This window comes from Hyla sarda, chromosome 4, assembly GCF_029499605.1.
Source record: "Hyla sarda isolate aHylSar1 chromosome 4, aHylSar1.hap1, whole genome shotgun sequence".
NCBI lineage: Eukaryota > Metazoa > Chordata > Amphibia > Anura > Hylidae > Hyla > Hyla sarda.
Window position 1 is genome coordinate 296828131 of NC_079192.1, and position 22611 is coordinate 296850741.

A 22611-nucleotide genomic window follows, 5' to 3' on the forward strand; every position below is an offset into this window, starting at 1 on the left:
GGGAAAAAAATATTTCAAATCAACCGGTGCCAGAAAGTTTAACATATTTGTAAATTGTTTCAATTTAAATATCTTAAGCCTTCCAGTACTTATCAGCTGCTGTATGCTGCAGGGGAAGTTTTGTACTTATTTCTAGTCTGACCACAGTGCTCTCTGCTGCCACCTCTGTCTGTGTCAGGAACTGTCCAGAGCATGAGCAAATTCCCATAATAAACCTCGCCTGCTCCGGACAGTTCCTGACACAGACAGAGGTGGCAGCAGAGAGCACTGTGGTCGGACTAGAAATAAGTACACAACTTTCTCTGTAGTATACAGCAGCTGATAAGTACTGGAAGACTTATGATTTTTAAATGGAAGTCATTTACAAATCTGTATAGCTTTCTGGCACAAGCCTTATTGGAAACATTTATTTCAACAGGAGTACCCCTTTAAATGATACAAAACTCCAACAAAAACACAAAATATCTGAAATGCTATCCATGTATCATGCTTCTGCTATGCATAATTCATCTGATATTTCAATAGGTAGTTTCTAGAATAAGCATATCATATAAAATGTTGATAATATGCACTTAAAGGGGTTATCCAGGGAAAAAACTTTTTTGTATATATCAACTGGCTTTAGAAAGTTAAACAGATTTGTAAATTACTTCTATTAAAAAAATCTTAATCATTTCACTACTTATGAGCTGCTGAAGTACAGTAGTTCTTTTCTGTCTAAATGCTCTCTGATGACACGTGTCTCGGGGACCACCCAGTTTAGAAGCAAATTCCCATAGCAAGTTCTGTACAGTTCCCGAGACAAGCAGAGATGTCAGCAGAGAGCACAGTTCTCAGACAGAAAACAACAACTCAACTTTAGCAGCTGATAATTATTGAAAGGGTTAAGATTTTTTTAATAGAAGTAATTTACAAATCTGTGTAACTTTCTGGAGCCAGTTGATATAAAAAAAAAGTTTTTTCCTGGAATACCCCTTTAACCCCTTAACGACGCAGGACGTATATTTATGTCCTGCGCCGGCTCCCGCGATATGAAGCGGGATCGCGCCGCGATCCCGCATCATATCGCGTGGGTCCCGGCGCTAATCAACGGCCGGGACCCGCGGCTAATACCACACATCGCCAATCGCGGCGATGTGCGGTATTAACCCTTTAGAAGCGGCGGTCAAAGCTGACCGCCGCTTCTAAAGGGAAACTGAAAGTATCCCGGCTGCTCAGTCGGGCTGTTCGGGACCGCCGCGGTGAAATCGCGGCGTCCCGAACAGCTGATCGGACACCGGGAGGGCTCTTACCTGCCTCCTCGGTGTCCGATCGACGAATGACTGCTCCGTGCCTGAGATCCAGGCAGGAGCAGTCAAGCGCCGATAATGCTGATCACAGGCGTGTTAATACACGCCTGTGATCAGGATGAGAGATCAGTGTGTGCAGTGTTATAGGTCCCTATGGGACCTATAACACTGCAAAAAAAAAGTTAAAAAAAAAGTGTTAATAAAGGTCATTTAACCCCTTCCCTAATAAAAGTTTGAATCACCCCCCTTTTCCCATAAAAAAAATAAAACAATGTAAAAAAAAATAAAAATAAACATATGTGGTATCGCCGCTTGCATAAATGTCCGAACTATAAAAATATATAATTAATTAAGCCGTACGGTCAATGGTGTACGCGCAAAAAAATTCCAAAGTCCAAAAAAGTGTATTTTGGTAACTTTTTATAACATTAAAAAATGAATAAAAAGTGATCAAAATGTCAGATCAAAACAAAAATCATACCAATAAAAACTTCAGATCACGGCGCAAAAAATGAGTCCTCATACTGCCCCGTACGTGGAAAAATAAAAAAGTTATAGGGGTCAGAAGATGACATTTTTAAACGTATAAATTTTCCTGCATGTAGTTATGAATTTTTCCAGAAGTGCGACAAAATCAAACCTATATAAGTAGGGTATCATTTTAACCGTATGGACCTACAGAATAATGATAAGGTGTAATTTTTACCGAAATATGCACTGCGTAGAAACGGAAGCCCCCAAAAGTTTCAAAATGGCGTTTTTTTTTCGATTTTGTCGCACAATGATTTTTTTTTCCGTTTCGCCGTGCATTTTTCGGTAAAATGACTAATGTCACTGCAAAGTAGAATTGGCGACGCAAAAAATAAGCCATAATATGGATTTTTAGGTGGAAAATTGAAAGGGTTATGATTTTTAAAAGGTAAGGAGGAAAAAACGAAAGTGCAAAAACGGAAAAACCCTGAGTCCTTAAGGGGTTAAAGGGGTTGTGCAGGATGATATAAACATGCATGCATTTTTCTAAAAAACAGTGCCCCACTTGTCAACAGGTTGTGTGTGGTATTGCAGATTGCAGTTTAGCCTCATTCATTTATTTGGAACTTAGAGGGAAGTAGTGTTGTTTCTGGAAGAGAGCAGATATGTTTTAGCATCCTGTAAACTTCCCAAGCATGCAACTTGCAAACATAAAATATAAATGGAAAATAATACAGATCTTCAGGAAATAATAAATGAAAATGTAAGATTATTTGAATATAAAGAATCACCAGGAGCAGGAAAAGATAACAGCTACAGGAACTAATGATTACCAGCATTTATTAAAATAACATACAAAACAGTTCTTATTTTCATTGGTAACATTTCTGGCACATTTTCCTTTTCTTTTAGTTAATCGCCATTATAAAGGACAAATTAATTAACTCCCATAAGTATATTTATCAGATGTTTTGTAACAATGACCCCAAAGGACAAGGGACGATTTCCAGGTAAGAGAACAATTTTAATATAAACTAAAAAAAAGTATGCTGAGCTTGCAGTTATAATTTGAGTTAAAAGGGGTGCTTCGCTCCTAGACATCTTATCCCCTATTCACAGGACAGGGGATAAATAAGATGTCTGGTAACGGGGGACCCCCCCCCCCCCCCCCCTCCATCTCCAGGCGAGGCACCCCAGCGTTCTGAACTTTTATGTTCAGAGCACTGGGTTCGGGCAGCTGTGGTCGTGATCGACCACAGCTGCCTGAACCATAAATGTTCAGACTGCCGGGGTGCTGGCCTGGAGATCGCAGGGGTGCTGGCCTGGAGATCGCGGGGGCGTGGGGGGGGGTCCCAGCACCAGATCCCCCGCGTTCAGACATTGTATCACCTATCCTTTGGATAGGGTATTAGATGTCTAGGGGCGGAGTACCCCTTTAACAACTTGGTCTTGACTTTTACTGTTCGGTATAAATAACGTGTTACCGTTACTCTGCGGGGCAGTGTGATTACAGCAGCATTTGTATATTTTTTTTTTTTTTGTTATGTTTTATTACTTTTACAATGTAAAAAAATCTGATATGGCTGCCACATTCTGAGACTCATTTATTTTATTTTATTCTGAGACCCAACAGTTTTTTCTGTATTTTTATTTATATTAATTTGTGGTATGTATATAAATTATTTGATCACTTTTATTCCCCTTCTTTTGGGAGGTGCCTGCTTTTTTCTGTGACATGGATTTCAATACAATGAAAAGTTCCAATGTGGAATCCACGAGAAAAAAAAAGAAAAAAACAACCTGTGAACATACTGTAACAATTCTTGTCACTTTGTACCTTCCATACACCTATGTATAGCTTTGTGACATAATTGATTCATCTGTTTGTTCCTTAGGGAAGCAATGACAAGAGTCTTATGGAATTTATGTGGTTTCTTAACTACACAGCAAATCAATAATCTACTCAACAGGTAATTTAACATTTTCATTGATGATGAGGAATGCTTAAAATATGCTCACAACCAAAGCTGGTATAAAGATGTTTTCATGAAAAAATACATATAAATTATTAACCAGTATGTGAGAACAGTCATCACACATACAAAAGGGCATCATGGAATCCGCTTTGTCTAGCAAAGAACTAAATCAATTCCAAATAATTCTGTCACCTACTGATGTCACTGTGATAGTTGAAGCAGTTTTATTTGTTTTTTTTTCTACAAAACATATTTAGATTTCCGATGCTGTCCCCATGGGGACATATGACCACCATTTGGGTGTGCATATGAGTTTTTGATATGTATTCCTGTGTCGGGATGGAGGATCACCATAAAATGCAACAATATCAATTATATATATATATTATATATATATATATATATATGAGCTTGAGAAAGGCTGCAATCGGGCAGCTGAAACGTCGCTTCTGATGTTAGGTCAATAAACCTCATTCACCTTATTTTTTGGAGTGCCGCAGTACTTTGTTGTATTTGGTATATATATATATATATATATATATATATATATATATATATATATATACACTAGGGGTGTGAATCGCCAAGAATTTGGCGATTCGATTCGAATCGCGATACCAGTGTGGTGATTCGATATATCCCGATATATCGCGATACCGTCTAGGTGACGATACATCGCGATATATCCCGATTCTGTCTAAAAAACAATGTCTTTTACACTTTTATTAAAACTTTATTTTTATTTTATTTTTTTGTACACTTTATTACTCTTTTAGGAATCATTAGATTCCTCAGACAGATGAATAGAGTTCTATTGAACTCCATTTATCTGCGATCCATTGATAGAGCCTGGTCCAGCCAGGATCTATCAATGACAGAGCCACGGAGAGCATACACATGTCCCTTTAGACGCCGCTGTCAGCTTTGACAGCGGCGATCTAAAGGGTTAATAGCCAGCCGCGGCGATTGCCTCATGCTGGCTATTAGCGGTGGCCCCAGGCTACTAAGAACAGCCGGGGGCTGCAGAGTATGGAATGGGCACGAGTCGGAATTATCTAACAAGTCTAGCAAGATGCATAAACTCTATCAAACAGCATGAGCTCTTGAGATGAAAATGGGGCAGTACCTATCCGATCCAGTCTTATCCTGTCTAGCCTTAGGGCAGTAATACAAAAAATCCCCTCTATGGTACCAGTATTTCACAGTGTTCCTTTCTGAAGCAAAAAAAGTAAGCAATACATGGACTGCAGCTATGAAATAAAAATTATAATTCAGAAGTTTAATTTCTATAATTACATTTTTAATGCTGTATGAATATTTAGCTACAAAGCATTTTTGAGATATTTTTTAGGATACTCTTATTTTTGAATGAACTATTGTGGCACAGATATGACTTTATCACACAGCTCTGTGCCATTTACTGCTTTCTAAAGCGAATGTATACGGATGACATGGTGATACTATTTCTGTTACCTGATAGGATAGTCACTGAGAAGGTTTATTATATTCTGCTTTAAAGCAGTCTAAAAAACACTTGCTAGTGATAAAAGAGATCTGATGCCATGAATTATTAAACAAAAAAAAGGTGATATTTAATGTCATTCTGTCCACTTTTAGCAATTTGATAGCATGTTGAAATCATTCTTTAAATAGATCTATGGTGAAGAAAGTCATGGTCTGGTTATATTGTAAAAGTAAAGTCGGCAGCACCCTTATAAATGATACAATGTTGTCAACAACATAGAAATATAAGCTTGAGGAAATGATATATACTGTAAGACAGTGACCAGAATAATGGTTGAGCTTTGCTATATTTCCCCAAGATACCGGTCATATCCAACTACCAGATTTCTGAACGCACACACTTCATCCAGAGAAAACTGGGGTGATACGAGTAATCCAATAGTTCAATCTCCTGCTGAGGACTTTGGTAAAGTCTTTTTTTTGGGACTGGACTGTTTTTTTTTTTTGTTTTTTTTATAGAATGAAAGGCAGGTTGGTAGTTGGGTCTTAAATTCCCTTCTTTGTCAGTACAGGTTTTCAGTTGGGCCCAAATTGGCACAGGTGCAGAAGACAACTGGCTAATGGGTTTTAAATAATACCTGTTATGATCTCCGGCAGCAAGATATGCGTTAAAGGGTTACTCCGCTGTTCAGCGTTTGGAACAAACTGTTCCGAATGCTGGAGCCGGCGCCGGGAGCTTGTGACATCATAGTCCCGCAGCCCTCATGATATCACTCCCTGTCCCGACAATGCAAGTCTATGGGAGGGGGCGTGTCATGGCGATTCCCATAGACTTGCATTGAGGGGGCGGGATGTGACATCCTGAGGGGGCGGGGCTATGACATCCCAAGCTTCCGGCGCCGGCTCCAGCGTTCGGAACAGTTTGTTCCAAACGCTGAACAGCGGTGTACCCCTTTAAGCTTCTGGGCAGTCCAGAAACTTCTGTATACGACAAATGCCATCTGCTATAAACTACTGTATATTGTTATTACAGACTGAATTTATCTGGGAAATCTAGCATATCATTTGATGATTTCAGAGTATGTTTCCAGGCTAATAAGGTAAGAGCTATCATGTGGGCTATTCTGTAACACTTTGGCCTGCCTACAGGATAAAAGTACTGGGACACCTACACCGACAAGAGATTTTAGAACATCCCATCTAAATCAATAACCATTACATGGATTTAACAACTTCTACTCTTCTCGGAAGACTTTCTACAAGTTTATGTAATGTTTCTGTTTAACTTTTTTCCCTTTCATCCATACATCCATTTTTGAGGCCAGGCACTGATGAAGAAGGGGTCTGACTCACATCTCCATTCTAGTTCATGCATAGGTGTCTAATGAGGATGAGTTTAGGATTCTACATAGGCCAGTCAAGTTCTTCCAAGTCAAATTCCCCCAACCATGCTTTATAGACCTTGCTTAGGGCAGCCATGCCTGGAACAGAAAAGGGCCTTTCCCAAACTGTTGCCAGAGTTAGAGGCATACAATTGTTTAAAATGTCTGAAGCATTAAAAGGGTACTCCAGTGGGAAACAAATTGTTTCAAAACAACTGGTGCTAGAAAGTTAAAACAGGTTTGTAAATTACTTCTATTTAAAAATCGTCATCCTTCCAGTATTTATCAGACGCTGTATACTACAGAGGAGTTTGTGCAGTTCTTTCCAGCCTGACCACAGTGCTCTCTGCTGACACCTCTGTCTATGTCAGGAACTGTCCAGAGGAGGAGCAAATTCCCAGAGCAAACCTATCTTGCTCTGGACAGTTCCTGAAATGGACAGAGGTGTCAGCAGAGAGCACTGTGGTCAGACAGAAAAGAACTATAGAACTTCCTGTGGAGCATACTGCAGCTGATAAGTACTGGAAGGATTAAGATTTTTAAATAAAAGTCAATTACAAATCTGTATGACATTCTAGCACCAGTTGATTTGAAAACAATTGTTTTGCACTGGAGTGCCCCTTTAAAGGGGTTGCTTGTGGAAGGTCTTTTTATTTAGAAATGTCTGGACTGCGGCCACAATTAAAATTAAGTCCTGATTTCCTGTCCCAATCCCTTGTGCTGCTATTCTGGTAATGCCTTTGCAGCTGGCACAATGTACTCAGGTAGGTTACATTCTCCTGGTATTCACCAAACTTGCACTCATCCATAAGACTACTAGACAGAGAAGTGTGATTCATCATTCCACAGAACACATTTCCACTGCTTCAGAGTCCAGTGGTGGTTGGGTTTACACTACTCCACTTGATGCTTGGCATTGGGCTTAGGGTATAAAGCTTATATGCAGTTTCTCAGCCATGCAAATCCATGCCATGAAGCTCCTGGTGCATAGTTTTTGTTCTGATTGTAACACCAGATGAGGTTTGGAACTCTTCAGTAGAGCGTTGGGGACTATTATGCACACAGTGATTTATCAAAACTTGAACAGAGGATAAATTGACCAGTTACCCATAGCAACCAATCAGATTGATTCTTTCATATGTCAGAGGCCTTTTTTAACCCCTTAAGGACAGACCCATTTTTACTTTAATTACCAGGCTCTTTTTTTATTTATTTGACATGTTTCTCTTTAAATGTTACTAACATTAAAAAGCTTTTTCGGAGATTCTTTTTTGGTGACATATTGTACTTTATATAAGTGGTGCATTTTTGCTGACACATGCAGCATTTTGTGTGAAAAACTCCAAAATATTGTGAAAAACGGAAAACTTTCTGGCATGTTTTTTTAATTATTTTTTTATGGAGTTCACTGTGCAGTAAAAGTGATGTTATATTTATTCTGTGGGTCTGTACAATTATGGCGATACCCATTTTATATAGATTTTTATGTTCTTTTTCCTTTTCTGAGCCAAATCATTTTTTTCCCTTTTTTGAGTTATCATTTTCCGACAGCCGTAACTTTTTTATTTTTTGTTCGATGCCATTGAGTGAGGGCTTATTTTTTGAGAGACAAGCTTTACTTTTCATTGTATAATTTTTATGATACATGATACCTTTTGATCTTTTCTATTCCGCTATTTGTACCAAACTTGGTGATTTTTGCGCTTTTTTGTTGTTGTTTTTTTTTTTCGGCATTCACCGAGCACGATAATTTACATTATAGCTTTATAGAACATGCCATTATGGACGTGGCAACACCTCGTATGTATATGATTTGTGTTTTTTTATGATAATACAGGGCTTTTATTAGAAAAGGGGCATTTATTTAATTTTTTTACACTTCATAGTTATTTTGAAGAACCTTTTATTATTTAATTTTTCACATTTTACAGGTTATACTATGCTACACTACATTTGTACTGCAGCACAGTAAACCTGATGAGCTGCACATACTACAGCCTGTGCAATCCAGGCTGTGGCTTCCATAGCTGGCAGACAGGAGGCCATCAGCTGGTCTCCTGCTGCCATAGCAACCAACGGCGACCCGCAATCTTATTGCAGTGCCGCAGTTGGTGAACAGGGGTAGGACCCTCCCCCTGTCAACATCATAGATGCCGTGATCAGGATTGATCACAGCATCTATGGGGTTAATGCTGCCGGGACCGGTGCGATTGCAGTCCTGGCAGCTGTGGCGGGACCCCAGTTGTGATTGGCAGCAGGGTGCCGCCGATCCTCTGAGCTGCACGTGGCAAGGCAGGACGTATGGGTTAATATGATTGGTTTCTATGGGCAATGGACTACCGAAGGGTTAACTTGTACTGAGAGCTTTTGTTTGGTCTTGTTGCTTTGGTTATGCCTGTCTGCTGAGACTGGTCAGCTGACCTTGATTGAACACCTTGTCTGGACCTATTTAAGCTGGCAGTCTACTCCGAGTCTTTGCTTGCTAAAGAGTTCTGTTTGTCTCCTAGCTAGCTTTATATCATATATGTGATATCTGGCATTTTGACCCTTTGGCTCTGCTCTCTGATATTAGCCATTTTGTACTTTGAAATCTCCTGGCTTTTGACGCGGATCGTTTTGTTTTGTTAGTCTGTCTGTTCCCTACTGTCCCTTGACCGGAGTCTGAATTATTGTATTTTATTATTATTATTCCTTGTCTAGGAATGGACTGTCACCGTGGTTAAAGACCTGTCATTTAGGGCAGGTTTGTAAGTAGGCAGGGACAGGGAAGTTGGCAAGAATAGTGTGCACTCCTTCCCTGGCCATACGTGACATTATATTTCAGTGATCCCTAAACTCTTCCACTTTTCAATGACACTTCTCACAGCTGATCATGTAAAATCTATGATGACCTGTTGCAGTGGCAGTATCCTATTACAGTACTACTCTGGAATTCATTGAGCTCTTAAGAATGACCCATTCTTACACAAATGTTTGTAAAGGCAACTGCTTATTTCCCTAGCTCCAAAAAAAACTATATGGCCACCATTGGCTAAAGGAATTTTTTTTCATGTTTATTTTGTTTTATATGATGGACCTTTTATGAGTTTGGAATATAGTATATATTATCATTAACTGTCCTGTTGCACTTAAATCTTCCAGTTTTCTGTAAAACTAAGCTAGGACAATGTACAGCAAAGCTTTGGAGATGTTGCATATCTGACCAATACCGGCAGACGGAATATTTCCGTCTGGAGATTTCATAATGTGAACTCAGTCTTACACTCCTTTAGTTGTAGAACTCTCTCCTTAGAGATTTTCATGCACCATGGTTACTTTATCTAGGTCCATAACACTGAATGGCTAAAGCCCAGTACACCTAAACATCTGCAACGAAATGTGGGAAAACAAAAGTGCACAACAGCAACAAAGGACAGCCCTCGTAGTGACGATGACAGAACATGGAGAACACTGGGAGAGGAAGTAAGCAAGAGGTAATTCACAGTCTTGTATGAGTGAACCTGGATTATTCATTAAAATTAGCTGTTTCATCAATAATAAAATTAATTTTAGTACCTTTAACTTGTTCTGAACCATATGTTGTTTTCTTCCTATCAAACTGGATTGTAATTTTTGTGTTCTGGGACCTTCTATCAGTGGATTGCTTGAAAATTTTCTTCCGTCATGTTGCATTTGTGCATCTGGAATGATCACATTAGAGCAATTTACCGTGGCCTTGAAGTGTATGGGTATAACATTTAGTGATGAAGAGCTCCAGAATACATGGACAAGGTAAAGTACTATTTCAAACCAATAGATGCAATACTATTTATGTGACTTATAGACTTAAATAGATTCTGGAAAATACCCAGAGTGGAGTGGAGGTCTGTAACCTAGACAATGAGCTGTCAATAAGGTGAGGAAAGGAGTATAAATATTGGGGAAAGGAGGCAAATTTGCTAATGGAATGTGTTTGCAAAAATATTGAACTTGACATATCCTAAAAATGTATGTTAGTTGAGATTAGACTACACCTTTAATGCTATGTGGAGGCAACTTTTGCTGTAATGTCTAGGGTATTAGACCACCACTGTTTTTTTTCTCCCCCCTTTCTTTCAGGCAAAACTTTTCCTACTCCTTTAAGCTACACAGGTTGAGTTTAACTGGGAATAGCATTTCTAAAAATGAAGGAAAAGGTCAATATTAGTCTCTGCCCAGAGAACCTTCTTACATGTGTTTGGGCAGTCTATCACATGCTCTTTGGTGAATTTCAAATATGTTTTCTCTATGCAATAGCTTTTTTTTTCTGGCTACTCTTCCTTAAAGTCCCGTTCTGGAGTGGAGTATATGGCTTAAAGTGATAGTATGGACAAATATGTCCATCTCTGCTGTGGATCTCTATGCAATGGCTTTTTTTCTGGCTACTCTTCCTTAAAACCCCGTTCTGGAATGGAGCATATGGCTTAAAGTGGTACTACGGACAAATATTTTCATCTCTGGTGTGGATCTTTGGAGTTCGTTATGTGTTATCCTTCTCATCTTGAGTGTCTAATATATGCCCTCCTTGCCCGACTTGTGAGTTTTGGTGAACAGCCCTTGTTAGGTTTGTAGTTGTACACATTCTTTCCATTTGTTTTTAAATATATAAAATAGTGCTCACTGGGGTATTCAGAGTTTGTTATATATTCTTATAACCCAGCTCGGCTTCTCTACAGCTTTGTCCTTGACCTGTTTGGAGAGTTGTTGGTCTTCCTGTTGCTTGCATAGTGGTATTCAGACCATATTTATGGGTTTGATAGCAAAGGGGGTAAATACACACTTATACTCAGAATTTCTTAGTATTCATTTATTTATGGATTAAGCGGCGTTCACATAGCGCAAAATTCTGCCATGAATTCTATTTTCACCCACAATCTGAAACCGAATTTTCCGCTACATAAACATATAAACCATTTTGTCCAAATTGTCCATTACATAAAATCTAAATTCACATTCAAAACCAGGAAAAACTGCAAATAAAAGGTGCAAGGATTACTGTCCATCATTGTGTAAAGTTTCTTCCATTGTTTTACATCATGAAAAGTGAAAAGCAGATGGAAATATAGGAATACAAGGTAGATCAGCTCACCAACTCTTCAAATCTTGCAGGCACCATGGTGTGAAGTCCGGAAGCACGGATGCAGGGAGCCGCTCCTCCCAGATAGTAGCAGAGAAATGAAGGATAGAAAATCCAGCTCCTGATAGCAAAATTTTTTTAAACTTAACGTTTAACAGTGCACATTAAAAAGGGAATGCCATGTCATAAAATCAGGAGTGAAATGTGCTTCTATCCTTCATTTCTCTGCAGATGGAAATATGGCTTATCATTGCCTGGATTTTATATGGCAGTGTTAACACACAGGGCACGACAGTAAATATAGTGTACCGCTCTAGATCTCCTTCCATGGTTATATATAGATGTGCTGCGTGCCCATCACACAGAAGTAGTGCTGTTTGACCCAGGCTTTGTAAAGTACATCTCAGCCTTTGTTCACGCTGCAATGTTGTTATAAATTATATCTGGAATTAATCCAGTGCCCCCTTAATGCCTACTGCCTATTGATTCATGTATAGTATTTATCCCTGCTGAATCTGCTGCCGAACGTGCATTGTTATTCATTTGTGATGACTGGATGTTTTTTAATACAGCAATTTAGAAACAGGATGTACCGAATCTGCAGCTTGTACATAAATCAGTCCTTACAGGCTTTTTTCGGATGTCCTACTTTGCTCTGTTGTCCCCTAATTTGTCTGCTGAGGCGGGCCAGTTGCTCCTATTTTTTTTTTTATGAAGCTCAGTCTACAAATCTGCATCTTGCTTCGCTCTTTCATGGTAACAGTTTTTTTTTATTATCTTGGTTATCACTTTTTTTCCATACTTAAAGGCAGGCTGCTCCACCAGCTGAGGGGGATTTGCATGTTGCAGCTCACACTGCCAGAGAGCTGAGTTTTGAGATCTTCCTTGTGGAGTGTGGAAGCTGGTTAGCAGAGTACCTGGAGGCTTGGAAAAGACTTGCTTGATGCCGCATGGCAGGGACTCAGGTGTGAACAAACACCTAAGGAACGCAGGTTGACTTTTCAAACTTTTTCTTTGATCTGCATTTAAGACTGTTTGCCAAGTGTGAATAAATCACTGAACTCTGATTTGAAAAGCCCTGTTTCCGTGCCTCTATACTGCAACCGTACCTGTCTGCAAGAGCGAGTAATCACAATATACACACCTTTTCTGAAAGGCCCAACACCTAAGCAAGCAAACACTGCCATGAAGACCAAGAAACTCTCCAAACAAGTAAGGGACAATATTGTTGAGAGGTACAAGTCAAGGTTCGGTTATAAAAAAAAAAAAAAAAATCCAATTCTTTGATGATCCCCAGGAGCAACATCAAATCTATCATAACCAAATGGAAAGAACATGGCACAACAGCAAAACTGCCAAGAGACGGCAGCCCACCAAAACTCACAGACCGGGCAAGGAGGGCATTAAGCAGAGATGCAGCACAGAGACCTAAGTTAACCCTGGAGGAGCTGCAGAGTTCCACAGCAGAGACTGGAGTATCTGTACATAGGATGACAATAAGCCATATGCTCCATAGAGTTAGGCTTTAAGGCAGAGCGGCCAGAAGAAAGCCATTACTTTCAGCTAAAAACAAAAAAGCATGTTGTGAGTTTGCGAAAAGGCATGTGGGAGACTCCCAAAATGTATGGAGGAAGGTGCTCTGCTCTAATGAGACTAAAGTTGAACTTTTCAGCCAACAAAAAAAACTTTATGTCTGGCACAAACCTAACACATCACATCATCCAAAGAACACCATGTTTTTCAGCAGCCTGGACTGGGAAACTGGTCAGAGTTAAGGGAAAGATGGATGGTGCTAAATACAGGGATATTCTTGAGCAAAACCTGTACCACTCTGCATTAGGCTGGGTTCACACTATGTTTTGTCCCATACGGGAGCGCATACGGCAGGGGGGAGCTAAAAGCTCGCGCTCCCGTATGCGACCGAATGCGCTCCCGTATGTCATTCATTTCAATGAGCCGACCGGAGTGAAACGTTCGGTCCGGTCGGCTAATTTTTGCGCCGTATGCGCTTTTACAACCGGACCTAAAACCGTGGTCAACCACGGTTTTAGGTCCGGTTGTAAAAGCGCATACGGCGCAAAAATGAGCCGACCGGACCGAACGTTTCACTCCGGTCGGCTCATTGAAATGAATGACATATGGGAGCGCATACGGTCACATACGGGAGCGCGAGCTTTTAGCTCCCCCCTGCCGTATGCGCTCCCGTATGGGACAAAACGTAGTGTGAACCCAGCCTGATTTAAGGCTAGGACGGAAGTTCACATTCCAGCAAGACAATGACCCCAAACACACTGCTAAAGCAGCAGAGTGTTTTAAGGCGAAACATGTAAATGTGTTGGAATGGCCTAAGCAAAGCCCAGATCTTAATCCAATAGAAAATCTGTGGTCAGTCTTAAAGATTGCTGTTCACAAGCGCAAACCATCCAACTTGAAGGAGCTGGAGAAGTTTTGCAAGGAGACATAGGCAAAAATCCCACTGGTAATATGTGACAAGCTCATAGAGACTTATCCAAAGCGACTTGGAGCTGTGATTGCAGCAAAAGGTGGCTCTACAAAGTATTGCCTTTAGGGGGGGGGGGGGGGGGGGGTATAATGTGTCCTATTTGTTGTTTGCTTCAAAATAAATAAATAAAAAACATATTCAAAGTTGTGGGTATATTCTGTAAATTAAATTATCAAAATCCTCAAACAATCCATGTTAATTCCAGGTTGTGAGGTGCCAAAATACGAAAAAAGTCAAGGGGTGAATACTTTTGCAAGGTCACACATATGCATGCTCACTATGTGTAAACAGATGCACTGACTACATTCATACACACCCATGCACACTTAAAGGGGTACTCTGGTGGAAAACTTTTTTTTTTTTCTTTAAATCAACTGGTGCCAGATTTGTAAATTACATCTATTAAAAAATCTTAACCCTTCCAGTACTTTTTAGGAAAGGCATTTCTTTTTGGATTTTTCTTCTGTTACGACCACAGTGCTCTCTGCTGACTTCTGCTGTCCATTTTAGGAACTGTCCAGAGCAGCATATGTTTGCTATGGGGATTTTCTCCGGCTCTGGACCGTTCCTAAAATGGACAGCAGAGGTTAGCAGAGAGCTCTGTGGTCGTGACAGAAGAGAAATCCAAAAAGAAAAGCATTTCCTCTGTAGTATACAGCTGCTAAGAAGTACTGGAAGGATTACGATTTTTTTTTTTAATAGAAGTAATTTACAAATCTGTTTAACTTTCTGGCACCAGTTGATTTAAAAAAAAAAGTTTTCCACCAGAATATCCCTTTAATGCATGCAGTCACATACAAACACACACCCGGGGATTTTCCGTTTTTGCATTTTCGTTTTTTCCTCCTTACCTTTGAAAAAAATCATAACTCTTTCAATCTTTCACCTAAAAATCCATATGATGGCTTATTTTTTGCGCCACCAATTCTACTTTGTAATGACGTCAGTCATTTTACCCAAAAATCAATGGCGAAACGAAAAAAAAAAATCAATGTGAGACAAAATTGAAAAAAAAACCACGCCATTTTGTAACTTTTGGGGGCTTCCGTTTCTGCACAGTACATTTTTCGGTAAAAATGACACCTTATGTTTATTCTGTAGGTTCATACGATTAAAATGATACCCTACTTATATAGGTTTGATTTTGTCGTACTTCTGGAAAAAATCAAAACTACATGCAGGAAAATGTATACGTTTAAAATTGTCATCTTCTGACCCCTATTACTTTTTTATTTTTCTGCGTATGGGGCGGTATGAGGGCTCATTTTTTGCGCCGTCATCTGAAGTTTTTAGCAGTACCATTTTTGCATTGATAGGACTCATTGATCGCTTTTTATTCATTTTTTCATGATATAAAAAGTGAACAAAAATACACTATTTTGGACTTTGGAATTTTTTTTGTGCGCACGCCATTGACCGTGCGGTTTAATTAATTATATATTTTTATAATTCGGACATTTCCGCACGTGGCGATACCACATATTATTATTTTTATTTACGCTGGTTTTTTTTATGGGAAAAGGGGGGTGATTCAAACTTTTAATAGGGGAGGGGTCACTTTTATTTTTCACTTTTTTTTGCAGTGTTATAGCTCCCATAGGGACCTATAACACTGCACACACTGATCTTTCACATTGATCACTGGTTTCTCATAAGAAACCAGTGATCGATGATTCTGCCGCTTGACTGCTCATGCCTGGATCTAAGGCAATGAGCAGTCCTTCGGCGATCGGACAGCGAGGAGGCAGGTAGGGACCCTCCAGCTGTCCTGTAAGCTATTCGGGATGCCGCAATTTCTCCCTGAGCTAGCCGGCATGGTTTCACTTTCATTTTTTAACGCCACGTCTAAAGGGTTAATAGCGCGCGGCAGCGCAATCAATGCCGCGCGCTATTAGCCACGGGTCCCGGCCACGCCGTGGCCCCGCGTTATAGATCGGGAGCGGACTCAGGGCGTACAGGTACGCCCTGGGTCCTTAACAGGTTAATGCTACTGATCACTGGTCCCAGCTTCTCTGCATGATGTACAGTATACTTTACACCTAGGGAGCGCCAATATAGCTGCATACCTATCACCAGCTGCTGACGGATTAATAAGCAATTATATTGTGCAAAAATAGGTTTTGTACATTAACTCTCACATTAAGTACCCACAGCATAGATGCCATTGATATAATGTTTGCCATAGAATAATAAAATAGCTGTAAAGATTGATTGGGAAAACAGATGAATAGAGGAACCTGAACACCTGAAAAAAAGATGTTATTAACTTAAAATCAAAAGAAAAGCTAAATAGCTTATGGCAGAAAAGTGCTTCATATAATAGAAATCCTGTGATGAAAGAATTCTTAAGAAATCATAATTGAAAGTTTTTTTAGAGACCTCATACCAGTGCGAGCTAGAAGTTAAATATGGAAAAATTATGTGCTGGGCGATCGTACTGTAACAGTGTATGAAATTATGACAGCTAAATGAGAATTAAAGCAGACTAAAAATAAGGTAAGGAATGAACACAGTAGGCAGGCAGCTGTGCGGATAATGGAGCACACACAAGGAAAATGACTACAGTGCAGGCAGCTAGTACCACAGCTGCAAGACAGAAGAAAAGGGTCCACTTATTATTTCAGTCTCTGTGTTGTTTTGTTTTCAGGACCGAAAATGTAACAAGGTCTGCTATGCCCACTGTTCTTCTTTTCAGAAAGTTGGGACTAAAGTTTCCAGGTATAATTTTAATTAAGCGTTTATTCTTTGTATACGATTAGAAAGCAATTACCGTGTACCTCGGGGTATAGACTTTCATAGAGTTCAAAAAGTGTAAGAAATGACAATAGGTAACTAGTGCACAAAGCATCTGTTCACATTAGAGCATAATGTCACACTTAATTTACCGCTGTAACCTAAGGGTCTTTTTTACATTTGTACAATTGTCAATATAGAAAGTCATTCAGCTCTTGTTTTCATTTTACATTTTCAGGGAGGGGATAGACCAACCGCTTTTACTGCTGTTCATTCCACTGCATTCTGCACATTCTACAATAGAATGTCTCATTTTTTTTCTCCAACTTTAAAGTACTGTGCAGAGCCTGGATATTTAAAAAAAAAAAAAATTTAAAAAAACTTCACACTGTAAATCATCAGAGCAAACCACCATATTACACTGGGAGATGTCAGCACTTAAAACTACAGATTTGTAAATGCAAAGGGTTACTGTCATTTAAGAAAACCTTTTGACATGTTACCCAAACATGTCAAAAGTTTGGATCACATTGGGTCTCAGGAGAGACTCACTGCAGTCGCTAGATATAAGCCAGGGAAGTTTGTGGCAGCACATGCCTTACTTCCCAGCTGTCAATCAAATCTGACCTTTTCGCTATAAAAGTCTATGTCTTATAGATACAACTAGCTCTCACCCTCTTCCTGGTGTTTGTCTGCATTGATATCCAGAAACAATGGTTCATAATCATTCAGCAGAGGAATCTAGATAAAACCATCTTATTATAGAAAAGTTAAAACACAATTTACATCATATGAAACAATGTGCATCAGTCCTGCTGCATTTCGGTAAAGGACCTTAGTCATAGACCATGTACACCTGTGTCAAACGCTACCTTAAATCAAGTTACATCTGTCACATGACTTACATACAGGTTATACACTCTTATAAACACCACAAAGACATGAAGATAAAAACCTGTATTATAAATTTTTATTTAGAATGAGCAGTATACTAAGCATCTGTTGGGCAGATTTACAGTATCATTCTCTAAAAAAAAAGTTTACTAAAATAAGTGCACATAGTAAATGTAATAATAATTATAATAATATAATAAATCTAAATATTTATCAACTTGCTGTAAAATGACAGTTCAAAAGAGTTGTGCTATTAGGACAATCCCTTTTTATTAGAAGGGTTATAAGCTGATCACAGGCTGTCCTGCTGCTGATACTTCCATTAACCAGCTGAGAACCCCACCACAGAGAAACAATGCTATTTGTAGTCATTTTATGGATATCCTAAAACAGGGCCATCGATGCTTCTCCAATAAAATGCTTCCATAGATGGCTCTTATAACAGTGGCAGTCTTTGGGGCAGCTGCCCTGGGCCTACAAATACAGCACCACACAACTTGATGTTGTATGTAACATTCTACAGTGTTACTAAATATGTCTAATCATGAATTCAAAGAAGTGCCCATTGATCAGCAATATATTTGCCATCCTATTTTAGATGAAAACCAAACAGCATTTTACAGTATTAAAGGGGTACTCCAATTTAGGGAAATGTATCCCTATTCCAAAGGATAGGGGATGAGTGTCAGGACCCCCTGTGATCTCCTACACTGCTCTCATCGCATGGGGAGCAGGAGTCGGCATACACCCTTCATGCATCTCTATGGGAGAGACGAATCGCTGTACTCGTTTATCTCAGACTCTCCCATAGAGACGCATGGAGGGGACATGTTGACCTGACCACTGCTTTGAGCGGTGGTCAACACAGCTCCGTGCATGAAGAGAGCCAGGGCACCGGGCAGGAGTTCACAGGATGTCCCAGTGGTCAGACCCCCCCGCGATCAGACACTTATCTTAGACTACTCCTTTAAATCCAACAGCTTCTGCACAGGAAAATTGATGTAAGAATAAAAGTCATCTGTATGTAAGTCAGTGTATAGTCATTATAAAAAAAAAATCCAGATTGCAAAAGGCATTTTGAAGGCAAGATTAAATAAATCTGAGATTCAAATTAAAATATCCTTTACAAAGTTCTACTGACTTTTGAATTAATTCTTTGTATTTTCTGATACAGAGTATATTTGGCCCAAAATATTTCAACAGCCCCTGGAGGAAGCAGCATACTGTATGACCCATAATGTCACCTACTGGTCTGAAAAAGTGATGGTAGTCTATATTGATGACAAACTTCTCTCCCCTGCACAGTATCCATGGAGCCAAAAACATAAGACAAATCACATTTATTTTTCAATTTAGGAAATACAGGGATCGAACACAAACATTGAGCTTTATAAATGGTCCTAAAATGCAACGCAGTCTAAGAACTACTGAGGTGAAATCATGAGTGCAAATTTAATTAGATTCATAATAGATGCTTTTATTTTAATGTCCTCAATATTTATTTTAACACACAATTTACTTTTCAGCTAATACTAAAGCTGGAAGCATTTCTAATGATAAAATTAATAAAAGCATTCAAGAAGTCATCTGCATGACAAAAGAAAAGGTAAAATCATTACAAATTATTATAATAATGTCTAATGACTCCTAATCTAGTTCAGTCTGCTACATCCAACTCATAAAAAAACATTTGGTTAACTACTAGATGCCCTAGTTATAATAGGCGTATTCTGGATGCCACTAAATAGATTGCCCATATGTAAATGACATGGCTCACGATTTTTCGTGCTGAAAACGCTCCCCTCGGCTTATCCTCGAGTGAACAAAAAACGTTTCTGGCTTAGCTGTGAGGGGATGGGACGTTCATGCGCGTCGTTGTCAACGCAACGTCACTAGTCCGTGGCCGGCCCGGAGAGGAGAAGAGGGCCTCCCGGTGAAAATGGACAGCCCGGAACGACTAACCCTCCCCACCGGATGGCCCCTGCAGCATAGATGGCCAAAGATGGACAGCCCTGACCAGCTCACCCTTCCTTCCCACCGAGAAAGCAACAACTGGGGAGGTGAGTAGAAAACAAAAGGGGGTCTCGATGATGATGAAGGGATTGACAGCTGGTGATGACGAGGGGGATGATGACAAGGGGGATGATGATGGGGTGATGATGATGAGGGTGATGACGGGGGTGTTAATGACGGGGTTCTGGATAATGACGGGGGGGGGGATGATGACATGGGGGGGATGATGTATTTCCCACCCTAGGCTTATAGTTGAGTCAATAACTTTTCCTAGGTTTTTGGGGTGAAATTAGGGGCCTCGGCTTATATTCGGAATGCCTAATATTCGAGTATATACGGTATGTGGTGCATCCACAGCACTGTAGTGACAAAGAAGGATAAAATAGGGTTAAATGTTTCCATCGCAAGGACATGATTCCCTTTTGGTGTCTTGCGGTTTGTTACAGTCTTGTAATATGTTATTTCATTAGATAGGAGGGTTGAGATGAAAGAAAGAAAATTTTACTTTAAAATAAATATGGATCAATGATCAATCTCTGGTTATGGAATACAGAAACCCTATATTATTATTACTTTTAAGAAAAGCATCTCTTGAAATAATTTAAATATTATTGTACAGATGGCTAACTCTTCCTTTTGGATGACATTGTGGCTTAAAGGGGTATTATTGGGAAAAAAATGTAAAGAAAAACTATACTTACCTAACCCCAGTCCCTTCTGCTAGTCCTGTTGCAGTTCACCTCCTTCTGCTTCAGGTCCCCTGCCACTCATCTCTTCAGCCGGCTTCTAATACGAGTGCTCAGAGTAGAACTTGCTTATCACTGCTGAGCAGACAAAGTACTTTGCATGTGGGAGCATTACAAGACCAGTTTGGTAGCCTCCTTAAGAAGACACATTATCTTATCAGTCCCGCCTCCTGTGGCAAACAGTTCTATTTGGCCACTGTAACCATTGCTACGGCTCTGTTTGCATTAGTCTTTACAGATTGTTCATTAATGTAAAACTAATATTACATGAGATTTACTACTGGGTGCATATTTATCATATAAATCGGTTGTAACCATTTATACTATAGATCAGTTTCGCATGCTTGTTTTATACAGTGATATACTATGAGCGCTTAAAACAGTGCACACTAAGTGGAGCGTCTGTGACAACCAATAAGATTAGTTTTTTTTGTTACATCATAAACAATAAAGATGTATGATCTGATGTGGTTGCTAAAAGTACTCCAGTTTTCCACTAGTAACCCATGGCCCATGGTTGCTAAGCTTTATACAATAACTTGAAAAGGTAAGTTTACAGTCAACCTCTCCCTATTTCGATCCGGTTTCTGTTATCAATGTACTTATTCAGTAGTCTGTCAGGGATTTTCAAGGATGAATAAAAGCCATTAAAGGCAGAAGATCTCTTTATTGTAGGTGCTTGTCTTTGAAGGTCAGGAGCCATTAGCAATGCAGGATTCAATAACCGCTGACTTGTTTTGTAGTTAAACGAAGCATGTTTGTCATTGGTGCGAGAATTCAGTAAAATGAACACCTCACGATCTGGTCTGGTAAGTTTCTGTGTAAACTTTATGCGACCATATTTAGAATATATCCAAGTATTCATATGTTTCTAACACCCCTGGCTTCTGTAAGTTAATATCTAGTTTCTGCATAATTTAGTTGAGGAATGTAATATGCTGTTAAGAGCCATTTGCCTATTTCTTTTTACATATGCATCATCCCTCTGTTTATAACATAGGGTGCATCTGTTGGACAACAGATACCAATATCCCCCAATGGACCTCGCTAGATTAAAAAGCGGGTACAACTGAATTCTGTGGGAGTGTTTGTTTAGATGTCAAGAATAGCTCTGCACTATTCTTCTTGATGTCAAATCTGACAAACGTGGGATTCTAAAACATTAGAGGGGTATTCCTAAATGTGGATTTATCATAAATGTCTGATAAAAGGGATTCCTAGCTCTGGAACCTGCACCTGTGTGTAAAAACAGGGGACATGTTACCCATCTTGTTAAGGCAGGTGCCAACCACTGTATCTGGCAAAGTGAGTATAGAGGTATTCACTGCTATGGGAGTTACAGAAACAGTCAAATAAATTCCTTATTCTCCCGGATGCAGTGGTTGGCAGCCACCCCACAACGTGGGTCAAAGGTCCCCTATTCTTCACATGAATGTGGGTCTCAGATGTAGGACCTACATATGTTAAGACATTTATAGCATATTCTGGGCAATAGTTAGGAATAATCCTTCAACATAGTTTTGAATACATTACAGTGTAGCCTTGGATTCACGTTTAATTGTTTTGACTTGCTTCTGCCACAGGATATATGGTGTCTGACGCTAATCAAATAGTTTTAACTATACATTGATGGTCTTCACAAAAATTAAGTGTTTTGAGTAATCTTTGTAAACCATACTGTTATGGTATTTGCACAGATTTCTGTAGTGGTGATGCAGAGAGCTGCACCATTACCACAGCATAAAATCTGGTATCACTGTATGTGGAAATGTCTAAACTTTTAAAATATAATTGTCATGTCTGTATTCACACACAGCCTATAGCTATTGCATTGAGTGTGTGTGTGAACAGTTTTAGTTTTCCTAGTCAGGGAAGAGTTAATTCCTCTGGCTGTTTTAGCCCAGGCCTCTCTTAGCCAATAGCCTTTTGGGCGTGTCTATTGTCAGCCCAGGTTAAAGGGGTACTCGGGCGCTTAGACATCTTATCCCCTATGCAAATGATAGGGGATAAGATGCCTGATCGCGGTGGTCCCGCTGCTGGGGACC

The 22611-nt window shown here is 39.6% G+C and overlaps 1 protein-coding gene across 10 annotated transcripts in view; it reads left to right on the forward strand.

Moving 5' to 3' along the window:
• The window catches only part of LOC130369397 (uncharacterized), a 158370-nt gene that overhangs the window by 95644 nt on the left and 40115 nt on the right, over positions 1-22611 (forward strand). For 8 of the 10 annotated variants that reach the window (XM_056574603.1, XM_056574600.1, XM_056574605.1 and 5 more), the window contains 8 exons: positions 2673-2770; positions 3656-3730; positions 6234-6300; positions 9907-10055; positions 10219-10353; positions 16828-16898; positions 19334-19413; positions 21310-21375. In XM_056574603.1, coding sequence (XP_056430578.1) covers positions 2673-2770; positions 3656-3730; positions 6234-6300; positions 9907-10055; positions 10219-10353; positions 16828-16898; positions 19334-19413; positions 21310-21375 — 741 coding nt within the window. The remainder of the gene's footprint in view (positions 1-2672; positions 2771-3655; positions 3731-6233; positions 6301-9906; positions 10056-10218; positions 10354-16827; positions 16899-19333; positions 19414-21309; positions 21376-22611) is intronic. The other 2 variants (XM_056574601.1, XM_056574604.1) reach the window with 2 other exon arrangements.